Source organism: Oryza sativa, chromosome 2 (genome assembly GCF_034140825.1).
Source record: "Oryza sativa Japonica Group chromosome 2, ASM3414082v1".
Classification (NCBI taxonomy): domain Eukaryota; kingdom Viridiplantae; phylum Streptophyta; class Magnoliopsida; order Poales; family Poaceae; genus Oryza; species Oryza sativa.
The window spans coordinates 534,308-559,405 of record NC_089036.1 but is presented as its reverse complement, the minus strand read 5'-3'; the positions used below and the strand labels follow the sequence as shown (position 1 = coordinate 559,405).

The window sequence follows — 25,098 nt, the reverse complement described above, 5'->3', positions numbered from 1 at the left end:
AATCATTTATAACCAATTTAATAGTCAACTCATACAATAGTTGCTTACTATATTATTAATATATAGTCTCACCTCTTATACACATATAACTTTTGGAATCCGTGTAGTAGCTCGCTACCAATCTGTAGCACGCTTTCTCTCTCCTCTCTCTTTCATATGGTGTTATAGTTTACTTGTTGACTTGTATTCTGCTATTGTACTTGCTCTAAATAGGAATTGAATTCCCCGAATTAAAGCCGTGACTCTCCTCTCTTCTACTTCATATATGTGCTTATAGTTGACTTGTAACCTGCTATTGTACTTGCTCTAGATAGGAATTGAATTTCCCGAATTAAAAGGGGAAATCAGGGAAGATTTAAAGCCGAATTGAAAAAACTCGGGAAAAAGACGGCCACTAACGGTTAAATAGGGATATAATTTTCCAAATTTAAGTCGAATTGAAAGACAAAATCATGGAGAAAATAATGAGAAATGAGTGGATAATCGATTTTTTAATTAATTGGAGGAAGAAACATCGAGAGGCAAATCGAAGTTGCAGTAAGGTTCGGCTCCACGGCGGCTGGAGATCGAAGGAAAAACCAGCGACGAAAGAACTACCGGATGGTAAAAAAAACGGGAGTAAAGCGGGTCCACCCATAAAAACCCTTCCACGTGCAAAAAAAAAAAAGGATTGAAAAGAAAAACGGCGACAAAACCAAAAACCGAACGGAGACGAATGAAGAGACCGGCCGACTTGCAGTAACATGTAGGTGAGGTTGGTGGTATAACTGTAAACTACACAAAATCAGGAGATCGCTTTCCAGCGCGTAACATGTGGACTATAGTAAAGTGGGGTCCGTGGTATAACTGTAAACTACACAAAGTCAGGAGATATCTTTTCAACGAACAAAGATATGACCTGATTTTATTGATAATTGTATAGAGGGATTATTTATCAGAAAAATAAAATAAAACTGAACCTTAAAAGACGGCATGGTACGTGCTCTCCTATACTAATTTTTTTTTAAAGGAAAACCTTTCCTATAATTGGGAACGAAACTGATCGTGTCTAAACGTACGTACCACGAAACGAAGTATCGGCGTCCACTGTGACGTGTTTGAGTCGGTGGATATGATGAACCGATCCGTACGTCGGTCTGTTAGTTCTGTTGCTAACTACTCCGTACTATATTTAACACACTAAATCCATCGAGGGCTATAAATAGGTCCATCGATCCCCCATCCAACGATCCCTGCGGCCACCCTCGTCCGCCACGTTACGCTCACCTCGATCGCCGCCGGTGGCCGCCACCGCGGCGCGCACCGGCCGCCGCCGCCTAGATGCGTGTGCTACTGACAACGTACGTCGTCATCGTCGTCGTCGTCGTCACGATACACGTCGTGATGGACGCCGGCGATGATGGTGGTGGTGGTGGTGTCGCCGTCGTCCCGTCATGCGACTCGTGCCGCGGCGAGCGCGCCGTCGTGCACTGCGCCCAGCACGGCGGCGCGCGCCTCTGCCTGGTCTGCGACCTCGCCGCCCACCACGCCGCGGCCGCGCGCGCGCACCGGCGCGCCCCGCTCTGCGACGCGTGCCACGCCGCGCCCGCCGTGGCGCGCTCCGACCACCACGCCGAGGCGTTCTGCGCCTCGTGCGCGCGCGACGCCTCGCGCCACTGCCACCGCCCCGCCGCCGCCTACACCGGTATCCCCGGCCCCGCCGAGATGGCCCGCATCTTCTCTATCGACGTGCCGGCACCGCCGCCGCCGCCGGCGGCGGCGGCGACGGATGAGCCGTGGATCACCGACACACTCCCATTCGTCCCATACGACAATAGTATGAGCTATACAAATTATTGTTATTATCCCGAGGTATTAAAAGAAGCCAATGGTAAACTCATTCTTTCCTTAAATCTCTAAGTGATCTGGTATTAAAAATAAGTGATCTGGTATTAAAAGAAGCCAATGGTAAACTCTTAAATCTCTAAGTGATCTGCCTTCTTAAACAAAAGTGAGTTGCATTTCTTTTCCTTACCTAATTCATCCCTTGATCAATCCCATTAATATATAGCATTCCATTATATGACTAACATATCATCTTATTACCATCATTCAATTAACATAAGCATACTAATATATATATACACACATGTCTCATTTGAGATGTTTGAAGATGCGAATCCTGACATTAGTAAAGAGATGGCGACAATAGGTGGAGAAGATTTACTTGTTGACAATGCAAATCAGCAAGATTACTTTCAAGCCTGGACAAACTCGTTTGATTCAGTCGCACTAATGGAACCAGGAGCATTGCAAGTAAACGATGGTTCTGCTTATTTCACCCCCTTTCAAATTCATCAAAATTATCGTACAGTTTGATGCCGCCTCACAAACTTGTTTTCTTCAATTGATCGCAGGAACCTTCTTATCTGGATTTGGATCCTTCTTATTTCGATTTGGGATCCTATCTGGACCCTGATCATCAGCAAATGGCATCCTCATCGTGTTCAGACATCGCACTGTTATCAGATACTAGCTTTCTGCAGCCTCTGAACATGAGCAACGCACCTTATGTTCAGTTACCGATGATGGACGCGAACATCAACAACGAGATAGGAGCAGCAACTTCATCTTCAGAACTCGCACAGCTCATACCGCAATCTTCAGATCATAGTCTTCTGCAACCACTGAACATAAACGACGAAACGGCATATGATCAGTTACCGGTGATAGACACAAACAGTAGCAACAACAACACAGGTTCAGAGTTTCCCTGTGTGAATTTTCAGAGCTCCAACACGGGCTCGCTGCTGGGTGGGAGCTCAAACATGTTTGACGGCCAAGATCAACAGACCTCGCATATCGTGCTGCCCGAGAAATCTTGCCCTGATCCGGAGAAGAGACAGCGAGCTGTGCAGAGATACAAGGAGAAAAAGAGCAACAGGAGGTACGTATCAATACGCATTTTTCGTCTCACTTTGTAGCTTACATTGCAGATTAGTCTTCAGAAAGAACAGTTAAAATTCTCAAATGTGCATCTGAAATATTATTTAGTTGCCTAGGAATAATATTTTGTTCAGTACGAGCTTTTTGAAACAAGATTGCAATTACAAGTTGCTGGTACACTTTTGAATTTTTCAGGTTTGTCAAGCAGATAATGTACGCCTCCCGCAAGGCAACAGCAGACACGCGAAGGCGTGTCAGAGGCAGATTTGTGAAGGCCTCATTGGAGCAGGGCACCAGCTCTAATGACAATAAGCAGCCGAAGCATGAGGGAAATTGATCCTCATTATTTATTTATTTATTTAGATCATCTTTCTTAGGTTTTAGAGTGCATGACATGATACCAAAAGATCATACAGTATACAAAAATTATCATATTAGAATTTAGAGGTATGAAGAATTCAATTATTTTTTGAAGGTTTATATCCCTACAGGCCTATAGGTGGGCAGACCGGATTCCAACGTGAAGAAGTTGGGTTTTTTGTTTTTCAGTCATTTCCAAGGTTAGGATAGGATAGACATTTAGAAGAGTTTTTTTTTCCTTTGAATTTTGTCGTAGAATAAATGTAGGACTCTCTTTTGTAAATGACAATTTTGTCTAGCTGAGGCTCTTGCATTTATGTCAAAATTTTGTCACTCATGTCCTTTGGCATAATAAATGTTTGCATTTTTTGTTTAATTAATGTCAAAATTTTGACACTCATGTCCTTTGGCATAATAAATGGAATTTTCTTGCGAGTAATTTGCGAGTAATCCCTTATGAGTAAACAATTGGGTGTATTGGTGTGACATGTCTATTTGTTTACTTGTTTCTAGAGGAATATGGATTTGCGAGTACTAGTTTTGAAGCAGACGATGCCATGATGGTGAGAATTGTTATTAAAAGAAAACTCTCCTGCTATTATTTTCAGTATTTACCTTCGGTTCTACCTTGTGAAGGAAGAAAATCAATTTCATGGCTAGGTACTTATAAAATCTACACATGTATCATTTTTATGAGATTACGAAAGTATTTTTTTTCATAACAAATCTACATTGACCATTTTTATATTTTCAAAATAAGCATTTCAAAAATTATTGATGATCAAAATTTTAAAAGATCGAACTGAAAAATGTTGAAACGCTGTATTTCTTTTACCGGAGGAAGAATATGCATATTTTGACATCTGTTGTTGACTATAGAAGGAGGAAATACAAAATCACAGTACCTTTTTCGCTGGAAAAAAAAGAAAAAAAGAAGATTGTTCTAGAAGAGCGAATTTGCATGGCAGACGCAAAGATCACACAAACCACTGAACCAACCACCACCTGCTCTTCTTTGCAATTTTGCAGTATGTGCCTCTTTGGTTATTCCGATCTCCTTTTTTTTTTACAAGAATCTCTCCCGATTAATCTCCCACTGGCCACTAACAAGTGGGTGATTTCACTGAAAATGTCTTCTAAATTTAGTCATGTCACACAAAGCAAGCTCGAACTCTTAAGCAAATTTAGGCACCGTTCGTTTGTGAGTGTTTGGGGAGATTGTCCCTCGTTTTCCGCGCGCACGCTTTTCAAACTACTAAACGGTGCGTTTTTTGCAAAAAATTTCTATAGGAAAGTTGCTTTAAAAAATCATATTAATCCATTTTTGAAGTTTAAAATAGTTAATACTCAATTAATCATGTGCTAATGGCTCACCTCGTTTTGCGTATCTTCCCAATCTCCCCAATCTCCCCAATCTCCCCAATCCTCAAACACACCCTTAGTCGCTCCCTTACCTACATGGCACCAAGCCACCTTGACAGGCAACGGCAGTTTTACTTAGCTGAGCATTTATTTATACATGCATGCACTCTTGTCTTTGGACCTTGACAAGCTAGCACATAACTGAACTGAGCAAAGCAACGCAGCAAGTCCATGAGGAGGCTGGCGGTGGCTGCGGCGGCGCTGCTCCTCGTCGCATGGCACTTCTCCCTGATAACAATGGCAGCGGCGCAGCTGTCACCGCCACAGCCACCGGACGACCAATACGACGACCCGCCCATGCCTGGGCTCCCGGTGTCACCACCGTCGCCGGGGTATTCCGATTCGCCGGAGCCGCCGCTGCCGGATTCCCCGCCATCACAGGAGCCTGACACGCCGGAGCCAGCACCACCAACGCCGCCCCAGCAGCAGCAGCAGCCGTGGCAGTCTCCATTGCCACCAAGGAGGGAGCCGGCGCCGCCGCGGACGGTGGTGCCGCCGCAGGAGCCGGGCTGGTCTTCAGTGCCGCCACCGCCGGCGAGGGTGATCAACTACACCACCACCGGGTGTACCACCATGCTGGTGTTCGGTGACTCGACGGTGGATCCCGGCAACAACAACCGGCTGCAGACGGCGATGAAGGCCAACTTCTTGCCGTACGGCGCCGACTTCCTCGGCGGCAGGCCCACCGGCCGGTTCAGCAACGGCCGGCTCATCACGGACATACTCGGTACAGACACAAATACACCCATTGCCTTGCATCTCCATTTACACAAGTATTTCAGAGTTGAGCAGATGTGCTTTGATTTAGAAGGTGACCTGAGTTAGTAGTGGTGTTCACCATTGTTCAGTAGGGATATTTGAGGATAAGCTTTGTGGTTATGCAGCGGAAAAACTAGGTATAGCGAGGAGTATTCCAGGATTCCGCGACCCAAGGTTGAGGTCAGGACAGCTCAGGAGGGGTGTGAGTTTTGCATCAGCAGGTTCCGGGTATGACGAGGCCACTGCCAGAAGTTCGGTAAGCATAACCTGCAAAGCACAAATATTTCACCGTCAGAAAGTAAGGAAAAGCTATTAAATCAATCTGCCAGGGACAGAATTAGAAGCTACTACCAAATATTTTTTAGTAGTCAAAATTGGATAACCAAGCAGATAATGCATGATCAACCTAGTTTGATATGTGAATCATGACTACTTAGTAGTCCAAGTTAATTTGATTATTGAGGGCCAGCATTGGGTAGTGACTAGACAGGTTTTCTTTCTTTTTCATGGTAGAATGAACTGTCATGACAGGTTTTCTTTCCTTTTTCATGATAGAATGCACTGTCATTTCCCAACCAAATAGAGGACCTTTGGCGTTACAAAAGGAACCTGCAGAGGTTAGTTGGACGAAGAAGAGCAGAAGAACTAGTCAGGAGGGCTACATTCGTCGTAAGTGCTGGAACAACAGATCTGCTTTTTCACTATCTTGCCTCAAACCAGTCAGCAGCAGAGAGCGGCCCACAGTACGAAAACCAGCTGATATCACGCGTTGCTAACTACACCCAGGTAAGCACTTGTCAGAAAAGAGTTATATCAACTTTTGCTCAAGACCTAATCATTGCCATGTTACTCAGGTGATGGCAGCACTTGGAGGAAGGAGATTTGTCTTTGTTGGAGTGCCCCCAATTGGGTGTTTACCTATTGCTAGAACATTGCTAGGCACAGGTACAACCAGATGCCATGAAAACATGAACTTGCTGGCAACCTCATTTAATGAGAGGCTAGTTGAAGTGGTGCGTCTTCTAAAGAATCAACCAAATATCAGGGCTACATTTGTTGATACTTATACAACCATCGGCATGGCAACAATAAGCCCCAATAACTATGGTAAGTTGTCCTATATTTCAGAGCATCCTTATTAAAGTGTGCACTTATTGGTATTATAACCTCAAAAAAATATTTTCTTCTGAACTACAGGCCTGACAGAAACCTCAAGAGGTTGTTGTGGAACAGGAGTTATTGAAGTTGGGCAAACATGCAGAGGCCGAAGAGCATGCACACATCCCAGCAAGTACATATACTGGGATGCTGCCCACCACACGGAGAGAATGAACCAAATTATCACAGAGGAAGTGATAATGAACTCAATTGGAGAAATTTATGCCTAGCTCACGATTGTGAATTCAGATTTGCAGCCCGACAAATCAATTTAGCATCCTAATTTACTGTGGTGCATACGAGCACATAGAACAATAGTTCAGTAGAAGAGATCGATTATATAATATTTTTCATACAAAATATGCTGTGTGCGAAAGAGAGTGTTACATCATAGACGCCCAAGACCTATGATGTCAACTGAAGTGGTTACCATTCATTCTACTTTCACTGTGATCTATAATTGTACACTTGACAACTCTTACAGGGTGTATGTTAGTTTGCAAAGTTGTCTAGCAGGTGATATCTTGATTACGCAAAATGAAATTGCTTCCAGCCTTCTGTAGAAACTGGAAAATGGGCTTGAGGCAAATTCTTCCCCAAAAAAAAAACTCAAAATGAGCATCCTGATACCGATGATGAAGAGCTACCATTGTTACTACTGATAAAAAGAATTTACCCAGAAGGTTCGAGGTTAATTACCTGAGACTTCAGAAACAGAAAACCGATGATAAACTCCAACATGAGCAGAACAGACAGCATATCGTCACGAATAGCTGTATTGCAATCTGGCATGGTGCTGATATTCCACAAAGGGACTCCATTGTGTCATCTGGATTGGAGTCATTAAGAAGTAATAACTGATAACTTCTACATGTGGATCGATTCAACCATGCTTTAACCACATAGAGAACCCCAACGTGAGAGCCTGTGCTGCAATGATTCATGGTCCATAGCTTGCAACACCTACTTGCAGTTCTTCTATTTGATTCGCAAGCGCATGCAAGACAAAGAGTAAAGCTACTATTTAGAGAGTTTATAATTCCATATCCTTTACTATAAAATGCATCCACTAACCAACAAGAAAACTGCCCAGTCTACTATGTTTAAAAAGTTCATGAATCTGTACAGCACCATGTAATGACAAAGCATGTAAAATCCTGTTTTAAGGGTAAGATAAGCATAGATTGGGTGACAACAAATGACATTAGCTTTAACTAGGACAGCAACTACAGAACTCTGGGTAAATAAAGTACTGGCGATTATAGAATTACATGAGAGAGAAGAGAGGGTGAGGGTAGTAGATGGAGAACAACTGGAGGAGAAATGAAAAGTACCTCCATTAGCATGGATCTTGAACAGGCCTCACCAAAGCAAAAAAGGATTCTGGATTCACCGACATCAGCAACTCAACTGGGACAACCTTAGCTGGGCGAGAAATTCTAAGCCTAGGCTCCAGAAAGGCTGACAATATCCATACCATAGTATTAAGCAAAGACAAAATACAGCTTTAGCACAGGTATTAACAATAAAATTCCATGGTTTGATACTTCAATCATGGTACCTGGAGAGATCTTTCGCCCCTCGTACAGGAGCTTCGTTAATGGATTTGTTGCCCAATGATTCACAGCTAGGCGGTTTGTTGGCTGAAATCCAACTACTTTACCTCTTTCTGACATGACCACCTGCAAGTTTGTATCAAAAAAGGGTGATATAGTGTAAGTCTGAACTATTTAACTCAAGGAAATGAACAATAGAACAATAGTTTCCATCATAAAGTCAAGTGTAATCTTCTACCATCATATAGTTTCAAAAGTATAAGACAATGGCATTGGGTGATTCGTGCAACCCAACTTGCAGGAAAAGTTAACAGATGCTGCAAACAACTTATTCAAAAGAACGAAAACATTATTATTTTGCAGTCTTATTGTGCTATCTTGTAACACTCAAGGTAAACGATTAATTTCATTGTGGTCATAGTATTAAACGAAATAGAAAAGAGAAAGTGTAGTCTCTTTCTTTTGAGTCATGACTGATGAGTTATGTCCAAAGAACAAATGAATATATGCCAAACAGGGTATTATAGTTTATAGAACATCCACTTTAGATCTTGGATATATGCTGCTGAAAATAAGAAAACCAGGAAATTAATGTAAAGAACAGCAAAACTTAAATCAATCAATTGTTTTAGAATAATAAAGATGGCAAAACAAGTGCATTTTGCTACCAAGCATGAAAGGAAATTGAACAATAAAAACAGGAACCAAATAAAGAAATGACATGGTAACTTAAAAGTACTGAAAATGTGTAGTGACAGTGCATCATAAACAGATGTGTGGTAAACCTGTTAGCATGAATATTTTGGGGAAATTTGCAATATAAAATAGACAGACTAAAAACCTCACACAGTGATATTGTTATGTGCATAACTGCATATGGCCATAAGGTAGGTCACGGGCCCATCAGGGCTGGTGTGAGATGGCAGTTACAATATTTATCTGCAACACATTGCTTAGCTAGCAACTTAGGTTTAATTGGAGATAGGATATGATCTTATCAGATGGGGTAGAATTATTATATTTAAAGGAAAGGTTTGAATGGATTGTTAGATGTCGTCCCTATAAAAGCGAAACCATATAAGTTAGCACCAAGTCCATCTCAGCCATATGTTCCAGTCTATCCTCCCTAGCCAAGTTCCTCAGCCTGCCAACCCTCTACCCCTTAGGTTCAGTTCTACTTCCAAACCATCGTCATCAATCTCTTTTATGGTGATTAACCCTCTTCATGAACTATGTTAATGGCAAATACACATTTGAGTTGGTAGGCACATCATTTTACCAAAAATACCAAGTTCTTCATCTGATACAAAGAGATTTTTTATGCAGGAAATGAGCATACCTGAAAACTAGCAATATTCTGCAGAGTTTCTTGAGTGTCATCATTTTGTTCCAGATGAGAAGACATCTTAATAGGACTTGACACCAATGAGGGTTGCTCTCCTTGGCTAATAGCACCAGTACTCTGAATATCGACATAATCATCATGACTGTCACAGTTGATGCCCTTGAAGAATTCAGGCAGTTCTCCAACCCAAGCACCAATATTTGCATCAACCATTAGATCACCAGTACAACCAAATGAGTCTTTAATTTTCTCAACAACAGATACACAGTAAGCCTGCAACTGCCCAGGGGTAAATAGGTTGCATACAACAGATATGTTAGATAATCAACAAAGTAGTTATGATAGATTTGTCACCAGATATGCCCTTAATTAAATTTAAACAGCAACTAGGTTTGCTGGCAAAAGGGTAATAGTTCAAAAAGGAGACATGCTACATGATGTTCCTAATGGGAACACACATCATGAAGCCATAACAAGTTGATGAAATGACTTCTACATGAATCATGCAGAGTTTCAGACCATTTCTTAGAGATCCTTTATTTTTAAAGCAGCGGCTCTTACATGCTATGTTGCATAGGATAATGCAGACAATCAAAATATCCCAGAGCAACTAAAAATCGAGGTAGCTTGTTTCCTTTTCTTTGATTTGGACGTAGAGAACAATATTGCACTATCAAAAGGTTTGGGACACTTCCAATTAGTTGAGTAGTTATTTCTAAATTACAACACAATGACGATCAATGTCTTGTGAATGGGTTATCAAGTAAAAAAAAATCCAGAAAATAGTATAAAATACCAAAGTGTTTCCACACTTAAAAACAAACAGGATTCTCCCTGGGCAAGCAACAACATTTCAAGAACTAGAAAGCATACCTCACTACTATCTAGAGAGTGGATATCAGAACAATAGCTCTGTGATGATGAGACACATGAACTAACAGTGGCCAATCTTTTATCTTTAAGAGACTGAGGCCAGCATAACTGAGCAATGGCGCCGACAAGAAAAACAATAGAGCTACCAGCCAACAAAGCAAAAAGGTTGTTCAAATAACCCTGCACCAAAAAAAATGCTTGATGAACATAAATAAAAAAAAAATATTTAACACAAGTAAGCTCTGAAATAAAAAATAGCAGCATACATTGTTCTTTTTAATCTTTGATGGTTCTGAATTCCAGTTGGAATAGAAGGTTTTTCCAGGTAATGTGAACTGATCTTCAAAATACATGTCCAGAATATTTGCTAACTCCACCTACAGGTTTGGGAGATGGAGAATAGCATACAATAAATAAGAATGGCAACAAGTAATGTATACATCAAGGACAAGGAGAGAATAATAATGTACCATTTGGGCGTGGGATAAGAGAACTTCCCCCTTATTATTTGCTAACACATGATGACCCCCAAGCTTTGTATTCTTGAATGCTTTGGCATCAATTTGTAGTTTATATGTGTACACAAACTCACTGGCCCAAAGCATAAAATCAGGGCCACCAATCTTCACTAACCTTTCAGACTTTGGAGCTGGCCACCATCCATTCTTTGCTTTACCCGCTACATGAGAAGACTGTACAAGATCAAAACTATCTAAGCGCCTCCTAGCACTGTTCACTACTTCTGACTCAGAAATTATGTCTATGCAAACAGAGGAATCCAATGAGCAGTTTGACTTCCACTTATGAAACAAACCACCAGTGCCCCCTAGGTAATTATTTCTGGCATCCTCAATGACACAGGAGAAAATGGCTTCCGCAAGAGCAGCTAGAAGTTTTTCATCTGATGATCTGATACTAAAATCCGCAGGCACCTGGTGTGCATCCACAAATTAGCAACAAGCAAACAAACGAAACAAAATAATATACAAGTCCCAAACTTTACAGAGGAACACCTTTCGGGGTTTGCTCAAATCTTGGAGATCTATCTCTGAACCTGGGGAGAACACTTCAAGCCGAAAGTTTGTGAGCTGATCCATTACAACTTGCTTAAAGGCCATTGCCAAAACACTCTCTGCATCAGGTTCGTTTTCAGAGAAAAATTCAGTGCCAAGGTCTTTCTTTAGCTTACTGGCCTTCTCTGTAACTTCATTTGCTTGCAAAATCTACAATGAAATGCCAGAACTTCCTCATGATCCAACAAGGACAGACATTCCGATCGAAATTAAAGCATCTAACCATGTTCGATATATACAAAACTGGCAATAAGTTCTCTTCCTAGACACAACATGATAGAAAAGCACAGATACTGATTTGTTGTTAAGCTACAAGTACAAGCACCTCTATTGTATCATAAAATTCCCAGCCGGCCACTTGCGCTGAGACACTGAGTCACTAATGCACTTGGACTCCTAGTACCAACCAATAGTTCCAAGAGATTAATTTTACATGGTGAACTTAGCATGTACAGTTAGTTGTTTCACCCTGTACAGGTTCTTAAAAATCATATGTACTACCGTGTGGTGAATAGGCTGTGTACATGCCAACAAACATTTCACGTAATATGTATGAAATGACGAAATCCAGAGCAACCAATACTCCGAATTTAGCGCAAAATAAAGCATCAAAGCTTAGAGTAAATAGATATAGGTGCGTTACACTAATTCTGATGGGATGCTGAGTCCGGGTGGAATTTAGGACGCAACTTCGAGCATCACACTAGGCAGAAGCAGTAAACAAGTAAGGGAACAAATAAATACATTGGTCTCATCATCAATCGGTTGTGTGGAGCAAATCAGCAAAGGGAAGATACAGGGACAGGTGGGAGTGGAACCCCGAAACGCTCACCAGCCGTGTGGACATGGCGCTGCGCCGGGCGCCGTCGGGTCCAGGGAGGAAGGCCTCCATGACCATGGCGTCGGCGACAGCGGCGAGGTGAGCCTCGGCAGCCGCGCCTCCATCGGCCGCCGCCGCCGCCGCGACCGCCTGCTCCCGCCGCGCGGTTCCCGAGAGGTCGAGGCGCGCGAGGGCTGCCTCGTAGCACCGCGCTATCGGGATGGACCGCGCGCCGTCATCGTGGTCCCGTGTGCTGCCCCCGCCGCCGCGGGCGCTGGCGCGAAGCCGGAGGCGGAGGCGGAGGCGAGGAGCAGGATGCAGCGATAGGGTTCGGGGGGAGGGGGAGCGGGAGGGGGCGAAGCGAGGGGAGAGGCGGTGGTGGTGGTGGTGGAGGAGGAGAGACGGAGATGGCATTTTGCTTGGTTTGGGGACGCCGGCGACGAGGAGTCGACGGCGACGGCGACGGCGAGTAGCAGCGGCAGTTCGTCATCCCCTTGTTGTGGCCTTTGTACTATTTGTTGTTGATAAGTGGGCCTCAACCTAAATCTAAAGCCCACGACGAGGCCCAAGGCCCACCAACATGTTAGACAACTTCTCTTCGGATTTTACACCGACAGGTTTCACGGAGGAGTACTGTGTTCGGATAGGGGGAGTTGGGAACTAAACTCCCCGCACGGAAAACGGAGTGCTCCATTAGCGCATGATTAATTAAGTATTTGCTAATTTTTTTTTCAAAAATGGATTAATTTGATTTTTTTTAAGCAACTTTCATATATAAATTTTTTGCAAAAAACGCACCGTTTAGCAGTTTGAAAAGCGTGCGCGCGGAAAACGAGGGAGATGGGTTGGGAACTTGGAGATAAGAACAGAGCAAAATGTTACTGAACACTGATCACACTTAGCGAACCAATTTAACTGTCAGTCTGTAATCCATAGGGTGCTCGAATGGCAATGAAAATGTCGGACCAACCGAGGCATGCACGAGCAATAATTCTCCTTTCTTTGTCTACACTCAAGTAATGGCAGCAGCAAGATGAACCTATGGAGTACACTAATGTACTGTCAGCAATTGGTGTCTGAAAAGAACATATCCATGTACGAAACCAGCGTTGTGATGGGCTGTGTTTTAAGATCTGTCAGGATAATTTGGATGGATCCGAAAACAATGATTAGGACATACAAACATATACAGTGTGATGATCGAGCTAATTAGTTCATGACAGGGTGTGCATGCCAGGGAAGCATTACAGCTCTGATGATCCTCCATGATCCATTTCATCATTTTCGTTGTATCTCTTCTTCCGATGGTGGTTGCAACTTGCAAGTAGGCATGCATGCGTAATGTAATGCACTCCTTCCTTAATCCTTCCTCCTACTCTACTTAATTATAATGTTTCTCATACACTGTACTGTACGTACTATATAATTAATTAAACTACATGCTAATGTATACGAACGTAGAAGCAGATATCATAGGATCAGTGTCGATACCGACCAAGCGAACTTTCAGAGCTTTGAGCTGGGGGTAGTAGTGCCCTGTGCTTGTCAAGACGATACTTGAAACGAGAAAATCATTAACATTAACATGTAATCAATTAAATACTAATTATTATAAACGTGAACAAAATATTTGATACTTATAAAGAAATATTTATGTAAAAAATATTTATAAATACATCGTTTAGTGGTTCGGAAAATACACTTACAATAGACAAGTGAGTAGCTAAGTCAAGCATTTATTTTCAGATTATTTACTGAACCATTTAAACGAAATATTTGCTCCACACTTAAAAAAATATAATTTTCCTAGTGTATTATCTAGGCCACTTATTTAAATTTATTTGTCAAAATATATACTCTCAATAAATGACGCCTTCTCTAAAGTCCAAACATTAAACGGAGGGAGCAGTAATCTGTAACAATAATTTTTCTCAGTTATGCTCTGTATGCCTGCAACACCAGGCAGATTTGTCAGCGATCAAGATGGATGAAGACCCCCAACAATTTGTCACCTTAATCACAAGCTAACCACGCATGGCCCACCTGTCATTCTGAGACAGGTCAACACAATCAACCCTAATCAAGCCCATTCCCATTCACCATCGCATCACACAGGCACACAGCCACAGTACATTGTAGCCTTAGGCCGTAGTACACGAATCAACTAGGTACACGAGAAGACTTGGGCGACAGAGAGAGAGAGATGAACCAGCCACCTTAATTGCCTACCTCGAGGACCTTAATTAATTGATTAATGACTAAACTTGGCCATCAACCGCTGCCTAATTACTCGTGCCGCTCTCCTCATTATGACGCCACCCAAACCCCCGCGCCGCGCCGCTCTTCTTCTTCTCTTCCATTGCAAGCAAGGCCAAGGCCAAGGCCAAGCAGCTGTGTCCCTCTCTGACTCCCCACCTCGCGCTCGCCTCACCCGACCATGCCGGGCCTCGCCGCGGCCGACAACTCGCCACCGGTGGCGGCCCCGCCGCCGAGGCGGCTGTCGTCGCCGCTGCCCAGGAGCCGGGCGCCGCCGTCGCCGTCGCCTTCCACCTCGTCGCGGGCCAAGCCCAGGAAGGTGGCGGCGCAGCCGGAGACGGACGAGGCGGCGCTCGACAACCCGGATCTGGGGCCCTTCCTGCTCAAGCAGGCCCGCGACGCCATGGTCTCGGGGGAGGGCGGGGGCGCCGCGCGCGCGCTCGAGTTCGCCGAGAGGGCCGCCCGCGCGCTCGAGCGCCGCGGCGAGGGGGCCGAGCTCGAGCTCGCCATGAGCCTCCACGTCGCCGCCGCCATCCACTGCGGCCTCGGCAGGCACGCCGACGCCATCCCTGTCCTCGAGCGCGCCGTCGCCGTCGTCACGCCGCCTCCGCCTCCGCCGCCGCCTGAGGGTGAGAGCTCGGCGGAGGAGCAGCCGCCCGAGGACCAGCAGAAGGGGGAGGAGTGGGCCCTCGCCGCCTTCTCCGGCTGGATGCAGCTCGGCGACACCCACGCCATGCTCGGCCGCATGGACGAGTCCATCGCCTGCTACGGCAAGGGCCTCGAGATCCAGATGGCCGCGCTCGGCGAGCGTGATCCCCGCGTCGCCGAGACCTGCAGGTCAAAAACCCTTCCTTCTCGCCCGTTTCTCGATCTAGATCTCCTCTCTTAAAAGTTAGAAACGCCATTTTGCTTTTCAACTCCAATCTACCTCTTCAAAAGCGACATCTTTTTTAATTTCCCTCTGCTATTTTGTGATTTCCGCCGATCTCGCCATAAATTTCATCAAGTCCATCGCATTATTATGCAAAAAAAAAAAAAGTAGAGATAGAAGTAACAATAATCTGCAAGAGCTAGCACTTGACCAACACAACATTTATTTTGCACTATGAGCAGGTATTTGGCGGAAGCGCATGTGCAAGCCCTGCAGTTCGATGAAGCAGAGAAGTTGTGCCGCAAAGCCCTCGAGATCCACCGGGAGCACAGCGCTCCCGCTTCGCTCGAGGAGGCCTCCGACCGCCGCCTGATGGCACTCATCCTTGACGCCAAGGGTGACTATGATGGTGCCCTGGAGCACCTTGTGCTTGCCTCCATGACCATGGTCGCCAATGGACGTGACATTGAGGTCGCGACGATCGATGTCGCGATAGGCAACACCTACCTTGCCCTCGCCCGCTTCGACGAGGCTGTCTTCTCCTACCAGAAGGCGTTGACAGTACTCAAGTCTGCCCGTGGTGATGACCACCCTTCGGTTGCATCTGTCTTTGTCCGCCTCGCAGACCTTTACCACCGAACAGGGAGGCTCCGCGAGTCCAAATCCTACTGTGAGAATGCACTCCGTGTCTATGCAAAGCCCGCGCCTGGCGCTGCCCCTGATGAGGTTGCTGGAGGCCTAATGGAGATTGCTGCCATCTATGAGGCGCTTGGAGACCTTGATGAGGCACTGAAGCTTTTGCAAAGGGCACTAAAGTTGCTTGAGGACTCACCAGGACAGTGGAGCACTGTTGCTGGCATCGAGGCACAAATGGGTGTGTTGTACTACATGGTAGGGAGGTATGCCGATTCAAGGAACTCATTTGAAAATGCGGTTGCCAAATTGAGAGCTAGCGGGGAGAGGAAGTCGGCATTTTTTGGAGTTCTGTTGAACCAGATGGGGCTAGCTTGTGTGCAGCTATTCAAGATTGATGAGGCTGCACAGTTGTTTGAAGAGGCAAGGGCAGTTCTAGAACAGGAGTGTGGTGCCTCTCATCCAGATACTCTCGGCGTCTACAGTAATTTGGCTGCAATCTACGATGCTATGGGCAGGTATGTGTTCATACCAGAAACTTTTTTTTCCTCAACCAACAGCTGTTTCATATAGAATTAGGATCAAATCATATCTTGGTAGCAATCCCTTGATGGTTATGGGGAAAATCCAAGAAATGCCATTGACAAGCACCTGAATATGCTTATTGAGTTATGTTGGCATCTACCCTTATCATTCACAGCTGTAGAAGTAATCCCCTGAATTTGTTTTGCTATCTGAAGGTGTCAGCTTATGGGTTTCCTCCTCTAATAATCCGTGAAATGTTGAATGTTGGTTAGTTCATGTGTAGTATTATTTGGATGGATAGGCGGTTAGTTCATGTGTAGTATTATTTGGATGGATAGGCAAGATTGGTTGATCAATTAGATTATCATCCTATGTAAGGTTGCATAATTTCGATGGCATTAACAAAGAGATTGCAATCAATCAACAAATAAATGAAGGCATCATTTAGTTTAGTGGACCACCATCAAATTGCCCACATGTTGCTGCATGCCAGTGTATGATTACAACTGTCCAATTATTTATAAAGTTGCCTGATATAAACTATTCATTGAAATGCTATTAACCTGCGGTGATTTGCATCAACTCAGTCGATTTCCAAACTTACAGGCGTGCTGTTTTCCCCCCTTTTTTTTGAGTGGGTGTATTGATTGCTTATATACCTGTGAGGTTGCATCTATAAATTTAGGAATTGCCACAACTTGTTTTTCCCTGTGCAAAAAGAAAACAGATAGAATTTGTTCTTTTAGATTTCCAATATTTTAACTTGATACATGAGTAAGTGCATTTCCCTTTTGCCTTCAGGGTTGAGGACGCCATTGAAATACTGGAACACGTACTTAAGGTGAGGGAAGAGAAGCTCGGCACAGCAAACCCGGATGTCGAGGACGAGAAGCTAAGGCTTGCGGAGCTTCTGAAGGAGGCAGGGCGGTCCCGGAACAGGAAGCAGAAATCGCTGGAAAACCTTTTCGTGACCAACTCGCAGCGTGTTAAGAAAGATGCTGGGAGGAGGTGGTCCAACTTTGGCTTCAGGAGTTGAGGAACACACCCTCACCTCACCTGGTGATGGAGGGTGGCCTTTGTAACATAAAGGGAAGAAGAAGAAAAAACCACATGTGTAAAGGTGTTGTAGACTAGGAAGAATATGATGATGATTGTGTTTGCCGTTTGAGATTCTAAAATGCCATTGTTGTGAATTACAGCTCGCTATTATCTCGAGTATTTTTTTTTCTCCCCCACAGTTTTAACTGGTTCTTAGTGTTGTATTTGGATAATGTATTGATTTGTGCTGGTGGTTGATGATGAATTAATACTACTACTGTTACCACCTGTGATGTGATTTGTTTGTCACTAGATTCATTCATTTATTGATCCCTGGTGTTCATATGCTCTCTCATGTTCCCTTGTCGTGTAAGAAATGTTTCTGGTACATGAGTGAATAATGATCAATGAATATTCAGGGTATGTCTGAGCTGCTGTGCTGTATACCAGCTTTGTGATTTTGCTTGTGCTGTGGCTTTCATCAGCTGGTGGGGGTGGGTGGGTGAGGTGAGGTGATGACTGTCTGATGACCTTATTGCTCCATTGATCAGTTTCAGAGGAGTTTATGTATATAGTAGGAGTACTGTGCTATCTGTCTCGCATCGACGTTGTTCGGTGGCCGGTTTTGGTCCAGTTATCCAATGATAGTTGACAGACCGATATTATTAGGCAGGGATATGATGGGATTTGTTCCACACCTATTGAGGTGTGGAATTATTTTCTCTCAATCCCTTCTAAACCGATTAGGCCTAAGGGATGAGTACTCGTGTGACGGTGTGAAAAGGTAGGGTTCTTGCCTTTTCTCGACCGATATGATTGAGTTTTTTTTGTTTGTTTATATGATACGATGGTTTTTTTCCTGCCTATCTTTTTTTTTTATAATTGTCAGATCGATAGAGTAGATACGTGCTGAGCATTAGCGATGTGTAACAGAATAGCAGATACCAGAGTCATAGTAGAATATACAGTACAGTAGTAGTATAGGCAACTGGGAGATAGGTGGTGCAACTGGATGAAGGATGCATATGTTGTTTTGAGACAGGTTGTTTGGCAGCTCACTGCAAAAGTTGTTGCAACTTCCAAACCGACAAATCTTACAGGCTTTGCACGACGACACTACGAATTTTTTTCATTTTTAAATTTTTTTCTTTTAATATTTACAGAAATAATCCATCGGCGCAAAAAATTATAAAAATAGACCCTGCCGCGCTCCACTAGGGCGGCAAGCTGACGTGGCAAACGGGGGAGAGACGGGCGGTGACGACAGACGGGAGAGGGAGGTTTTTTTTTGCACGAAAACCCTTGCCGCCAGCCTAGGCCTAGTACTTTTTGGCTGGTACTTTTTGCATCTAGGGCGGCAAGGGACCCAGATGCAAAAAAGTATGAGCCAAATGCTCTTTAGGGCTGCGAAAAATGCATTTAGCCCCTTGCCGCCCTAGGCTAAATGCAATTTTCGCAGACGGCGGCAGACGGCGTTGTCGAGCCGCCGTCTGCCACGTCAGCTTGTCGCCCTCCACTAGGGCGGCAGGGCCTATTTCTGTAATTTTTTGCGCCGATAGATTATTTCTGTAAATATTAAAAGAAAAAAATTTAAAAATGAAAAAAATTCCGACACTACTGTCTTGATTGGGCAATATACAGTACTACAGTAGTAGGCTATCATCAGAGGCCCACGGGCCACGGAATCTTGCGGCCCATGTGGTATATGTTCTCAGGCTCGATCCAAATCTGCATCTTCTGCGGCTGCTAGCTGGCGCGTGCGCGCCAGCAGCGAGCACCTCCCTAACTACTCTGTATTACCTTCCTAACTACTCTATAGTATTAGTTAACATACACTTAACATTAATGACGAGTAATTAGGGAAGATTCTCAAAAAAAAATTCGGAGATTTTTTTACTAATAGATTAAAAAATTTTAAGTTAGATTTGAAAACTTTTGTTTTAAGATTTAAATTTTAAAGTCAAATTTTGAAAACTTTTCACTCGGATTTGAAAACTTTCAAGTCCAGATTCGAAAGTTTTGAAAACTTTCAACTTGATATTTGAAAACTTTCAACTCGAGATTTGAAAACTTTCAGGTCCAGATTTGAAAATTTTGAAAAATTTCAACTTAAGATTTAAAAATTTTCAACTCAAGATTTGAAAACTTTCAACTCGATTAAAAAACTTTCAAGTCTAGATTTGAAAATCTTGAAAACTTTCAACTTGAGATTTGAAAACTTTCAACTCGAGATTTGAAAACTTTCATATCCAAATTTAAAAATTTTAAAGTTAAGATTTAAAAATTACTAGTAAACTAATCGCTAGTAAAAATAGGAGACTAATCTATCTGTACGGTAGGAATAACAATCAGCGAAAAAATAAAGAAAAAGGAAGAAACGGCGGTGTAAAAAAAAGAGAAATAAAGAAAGAAGCACAAGCGCTTACGTGCATGGGCCTTAGTGGGCCGGCGTGCGCGGCGGCAACGCGTACGCGCGAATTAGGTTTCTCGCTTCTTTTCATCACAATAATAATCCAATTTCCTGTAGGAGTAAGTAGTAGCACAGTGAATCTGAGATATTTTTCAAGACCGTATTCCACCCAAATTTGAGACATTTTTCTCTTTGTTTTCGAGAGGCCCCGTCGTCGGCTGCTGTAAATTTTCGCCCTTTTTTATTCGGAACTGCTATTCCTCTGTCGACAGTTTTCTTTGGGCTGAATCTGTCGTTTTTTGGGCCATTGATCTGTTCAAGATTCGTGCTGAGAGATGGACTTCTTTACTTCATATGGGCTTTTTTTTGCGTTCGTGGTCTGGGTTGACTGGGTTGTTGGGCCTGTTTTTTTTGGGCTGTTGTGGGTCCCACTTGATTTTTCCAGAGACGCACCTAACATTTTCAGTCTTTGTGGGTCCCACCTGTACTTTTCAAATTTTGATCTCCGCGCCTGCATTTCTTTCTCCGTGATTTTTGTGGGTCCCACTTTTGTCCTGATATTTCTCCCCTAATCACTCACTCGCTGGGGGAGAGAGAGACACACAGAGACAGAGAGGCTTCGGCAAGGTCGCCGTTGTGATGAGACGATTTCGCCGCCACGGCGATTTCGCCGGCGTAGATCTAGCCGGTGTTGAGGATTTTCGCCGGAGAGTTCGTCGTCCTTTTTCTGCTGATGTAGAGCTGCTCGTTGACCTCTATTTGATTCGTGAGTTTTTCCTTTCTTCTCTCTTGCTCTTCACCGTCTCCTTCCCCATCCTTCTCGTGTTTTTGCTGTTGTTGTGCAGTACGTGATGAACTCCATGAGCTGTGTAGTCGTAGCATTTGCAGTAGGTGACGAACTCGTGACGAACTCGTGATTGTTTCGTGAGGATTTAGTTTGATTTGTTCGTTTTATTTTTGTTTTTTAGGATTTCACTGTTGTTGTTTGATCGGACAACACGGGTTAGGGTTTGGAACATGCGTAGCTTGTGCAGTACGTGATGAACTCCATGAGTTGTGTAGTCGTAGCATGTGCAGTAGGTGATGAACTCGTGATGAACTCGTGATTGTCTCGTGAGGATTTCGTTTTATTTTTGTTTCGAGTCTCAGATCTGGTCAGCTCTACAACGTTTTAGGTTTTTCCCCTGTGTTTTTGTTTTTTCTGTGGTGTTTTTAGGTTTAATCTCTATTTTGTTTTGGATTGTAGGTTACTTTTGGCTGAGGCTTAGATTTGAAGCTGGTATCTTAGGTGAGTTTTGAGTGTTTGGATTCAGTGGATCTGTTATTTTGTGAATCATGTAGTTTATTGATCCAGTTACTGAATGTGTTATGAGACATTGAGTTACAATTGTTGTTGTTTGTTTTATTTCTGTTTTAAGGTAGAGAAGTACTTTTTAATCCAAATCAGTGACATGGTTCATTTGATCCAATATTCAGAAGCTAATTTTGCACTTATGGCTTAGATGTTAATGATATTTTTAGGTTGTTAGGTGTAGATCTAATTGTTCATACAAAATAAGATCTAGTCTACTGTCATTTACAAGTCATTTTGTCAATGGCATTATTCCCCTTTTTTGTTTGAGTATCCAATTCCTTCCTGTCATTCACAAGTCATCCAGATTTTTTCTTAGTGTGTTCTCATATGTTGTGCAGAATCTGTTTGTTCTGCCGTTAATTTAGAATTTTAGCCTATTTGTTATGATGTTCATTAAGAACTGCAGCGCATGTTTATCTGTTTTTCATACATATTTTCCAGAGATACTTGCATTTGCATTCATGACCAAAAACTACTAGTTCCTAATGTTATTTTGTTTATGAATTAACAAATGCAGCATTTTGCTTGAATCTGTTAATGGATACTGTTTCTTGTGTTAACTCACTAATCCACTCAATAACCCTCTTGAGCTCTTGCAAGCGATTCAGTAGTTATTTATTTGAATGATTTATTCAGCAATGATTCATTAGTGATTTATCCTGGCCTCTAGTGACTGTCGTTTTGTGGTGTTTGTCGTGGGGGTGGTTTTGGTGATTCACTAAGTGGATGTGGTCGAATTGGAGGTGCCATTATTGTGATTTGAGCTCAAGATTGCGAAGGTCTTGTAGTGTTGTAGTCTGTATTTTTTGTGCGAATGTTGACGAATCACCCTCTTTTTTAGTTTATATGCAATATAGGCTTTGATTTAGCTCTTATGTTGTGCTTCTGACTAGACTTTGCAAATTAGATATATTTGCAACTGCATGTTACTGTTAAAATCTGTACATTTTTTTAACCTTGAGTTGTGAAACTGTGATGTGAACCTGTGACTGTATATATGATTTCTGATATGCATGCTTTGTGTATTTCTCTATCTTATTTTAATTCAATTTTTTTGTTTTTTAATAGATGGGTAATCCTAATGATATTAAAGATCTTTTTGGTGATTCTATTTCTTCTGAATATGAAAGTTCTCCAAATGATGATGAATTTTGTGACAATGAGGTTTGTTTTTATGAAATAATTTTTTAACATTGTTTGTAAGAATATTCTTAGATTTCATTAATTTTCTTTGTAGGACTCCGAATCTAGTTATGTTGGAATTTCTAAGGATGAACTTTTGAACTCTTTGAAAAGAAAGTTGAGTAAGAAGAAAAATACTGATGAAGGCACTTCCAAGGTAACAAAATATTATTGCATTTTTTGTTTACAACACTATGTTTAGTTTAAGTTATATGTTCTATTATAATTTCCTATCATTGCTTTTTTATACATTAAATTTTAGACTTCTCTCTATTACATAATTTTTTTTCTGTAATTACAGTTTTTGATTTATGTAATTGCCATATAAATTCACTGTAATTGACTGTAATTTGGCTTTTGCTTTCTGTTTTATATCCCTTAGCTATACCTTTAACTTTTTTTCTTATTCTTTTCAATACTTGAAATTTGCAATATCAATTCTACATTCTTAGAGCATTGCTGCAATTATGTCATTAATTGTCAATATGTGCTCACATTCAGTTTTTCTAGTACTTGTCTTGCTGTTGATTTTTGAGAAAATAATGTAAAAAGGGCACTCCACATAAATGTGGTTTGTAGAGTTTTAATTGGGATACATTATCTGCTTGTCTAAAGGTAGAAGCATTTTATTTTTAGTTTTTGAATTTGATATCTGCTGATGAACTTTGAAACATGTCATTTTCTATACAACAATTCCAATAATGTAGAATCTTAATCATATTAGATCTTGTGCATTTCTCATACTTTTTTTGTATTTCTCTCTTCTTTATTACCCCTTTTATTGTCTTGCTCCTTTTTTAAAAAATTAATTTTGCATTCTCTTATTTTTGATAGAGAAAATAAACCGAAACAGTAGATGTTGATTTCAAAAATAAGTTGGATTCAGCCTTGCTTGAGATATATAGAGATAATGTTCTAAATGGAATGAAAAGGAAACTCTATTCTCATAAAAGCAAGGTAAATTAGTTTGATGTTATTAGTTGTCTTTATTATTTTCAAAATTTATGTAAAAACTTTTTAATGAAAATATCTTTTCTTTTGCAGAAAAATCCAATGAAGAGTGCTGCAACTTTAGATACTAAACTGACAAGGTTTTCTGTGAAATACTTTTCTCATGTGCTAGCTTCATTGTCTGAACATTAGAGAGAGATTATTTCCAAAACCTGTTTCAAAACTCTCTTACTCTTTGAAAAATGTCCCGTGCCATATAAATTTGCTTTATGGGTGGCACAAAGAGTTGATGTCACCTCTTGTGATATCATCGTTAGAGATAAAGTCATTCCACTTTCCAAAGAATCAGTTCATATTGTTTTGGGTTTGCATGTTGGAGGTTTACCGATTAGTTCAGATTTTGAAGTTGGCAAACAGATCCTTCTTGACTCTTTCGGCCTCTCTTCTTTGCCCTCTGTCAAATATTTTGGAGAGAAGCTTATCAAAAATGAAACAATGTCTGATGAACAAATCTTAATGTGTTTCATGATTGTATCCTTGAATTGCTTCCTGTGCCCAAATTCTTCTCTTCAACCTAGCACGAAATATCTGAGTGTTTTTGAAGATCTTAGTTGTATTGACAATTTGGATTGGAGCAGTCTTGTCTTTGATTGGTTAATGAAACATCTGAGCAAGCTTGACAAGTCAAAAACTTTTGGAGGTTGCTTCTATTGTCTGGTGGTTAGTATTATTTCTCTCTCTTTTTTCAATTATTTGTTAAAACTATTTTTTCTGCCAGTTACTTATTCATTTTAATTTTTATTGTAATAGGTGAATTATTTGGATTTTCTGAATTTTGGTATGCGATTAGTACTGAAACATGTTCCAAGAATAAAAGTATGGAAAGGGTCAATGATCAAAAAAATTTCAAAGTTTGATAAAATCAGCAAAGGTGTCTATGGCAAAAGACCAGTTAAAGATTTTTCTGAGTGCTGTTACAAAATGGTAAACTTATAAATCTATTTCTTATTTTTTAAAAAATATAATTGTTTCATGTTTTAAATTTTATGTTATCTCTCTTTTTTTTAGATTGGAAGTGATGATGTAAAAGAAAATGTTCCTGTTAAACCTATTGAGAGAAGCTTTCTAGATATGCTTGATTCTTCAGTTGGTGCTGATTTAACTCAAGATATGAAAAACAAGATCAATGAATTGCTTATTCAACATTTTGGTCCTGATGAGAACTGCATTGATGAAAGAGCAAAGAATCTTCTTGTAGATGTCTTTGTTCTTTTATCTAATAGCAAGCCAATTGTTCCTGAAAACACTAGTAAGTTTTTAAATTTTGAATATGATTTTGTTTACTGTTCAATATTTATTTATCATTATATATTCTTTCTTCTTAATCGCTGCATTTTTACTTTTAGTACCAGCAACAACAGAACTTTTAGTTTCAATTTTGTCTAACTTACAACTCATAAATATATACATTTGTCTTTTAAATTATGTAGATGTTAATCTGAATGAAGATGACAAGAGTAAATTCAATGATGATAGTTCAATGGTAAAAGACCAGAATACCTGTAATGATAATGCAATTGGAAATGA

General features: G+C 41.7%; 4 protein-coding genes across 10 annotated transcripts; 3 read left to right on the top strand and 1 right to left on the bottom strand.

Annotated features, from left to right (window-relative positions):
- The first annotated feature begins 1,221 nt into the window (after positions 1-1,221).
- On the top strand, positions 1,222-3,724 carry LOC107277121 (putative zinc finger protein CONSTANS-LIKE 11). Of its 2 annotated transcripts, none has more exons than XM_066307179.1 (4): positions 1,222-1,851; positions 2,143-2,295; positions 2,397-2,926; positions 3,121-3,724. In XM_066307179.1, exons 1-4 carry the CDS (start codon positions 1,321-1,323, stop codon positions 3,260-3,262), a joined length of 1,356 nt encoding a protein of 451 aa, XP_066163276.1. In that variant the 5' UTR covers positions 1,222-1,320; the 3' UTR covers positions 3,263-3,724. The 2 variants fall into 2 exon arrangements, with proteins under 2 accessions (XP_066163276.1, XP_066163275.1); XM_066307178.1 differs by having other exon boundaries at positions 1,222-1,870; positions 2,153-2,295.
- Positions 3,725-4,759: 1,035 nt separating this feature from the next.
- Positions 4,760-12,776, bottom strand: LOC4328038 (uncharacterized). Of its 6 annotated transcripts, none has more exons than XM_015767306.3 (11): positions 12,304-12,776; positions 11,412-11,621; positions 10,869-11,330; positions 10,665-10,775; positions 10,399-10,578; positions 9,520-9,804; positions 8,186-8,306; positions 7,959-8,085; positions 7,324-7,602; positions 5,546-5,733; positions 4,760-5,466 (listed from the first exon to the last, which is right to left on the bottom strand). In XM_015767306.3, exons 1-8 carry the CDS (start codon positions 12,703-12,705, stop codon positions 7,964-7,966), a joined length of 1,893 nt encoding a protein of 630 aa, XP_015622792.1. In that variant the 5' UTR covers positions 12,706-12,776; the 3' UTR covers positions 4,760-5,466; positions 5,546-5,733; positions 7,324-7,602; positions 7,959-7,963. The 6 variants fall into 6 exon arrangements, with proteins under 6 accessions (XP_015622792.1, XP_066164091.1, XP_066164092.1 ...); XM_066307994.1 differs by having other exon boundaries at positions 7,324-7,599; XM_066307995.1 differs by having other exon boundaries at positions 9,520-9,798.
- LOC4328039 (GDSL esterase/lipase At5g45950) lies at positions 4,879-7,091 on the top strand. The gene is made up of 5 exons (XM_015767312.3): positions 4,879-5,434; positions 5,592-5,722; positions 6,022-6,252; positions 6,321-6,573; positions 6,664-7,091. The coding sequence occupies exons 1-5, from the start codon at positions 4,879-4,881 to the stop codon at positions 6,852-6,854; spliced, it is 1,362 nt and encodes a 453-aa protein (XP_015622798.1). The 3' UTR covers positions 6,855-7,091.
- Positions 12,777-14,627: 1,851 nt separating the features above from the next.
- Positions 14,628-17,902, top strand: LOC4328037 (protein KINESIN LIGHT CHAIN-RELATED 1). Its single transcript, XM_015771288.3, has 3 exons — positions 14,628-15,384; positions 15,661-16,569; positions 17,378-17,902. Exons 1-3 carry the CDS (start codon positions 14,729-14,731, stop codon positions 17,610-17,612), a joined length of 1,800 nt encoding a protein of 599 aa, XP_015626774.1. The 5' UTR covers positions 14,628-14,728; the 3' UTR covers positions 17,613-17,902.
- Positions 17,903-25,098: the final 7,196 nt, after the last annotated feature.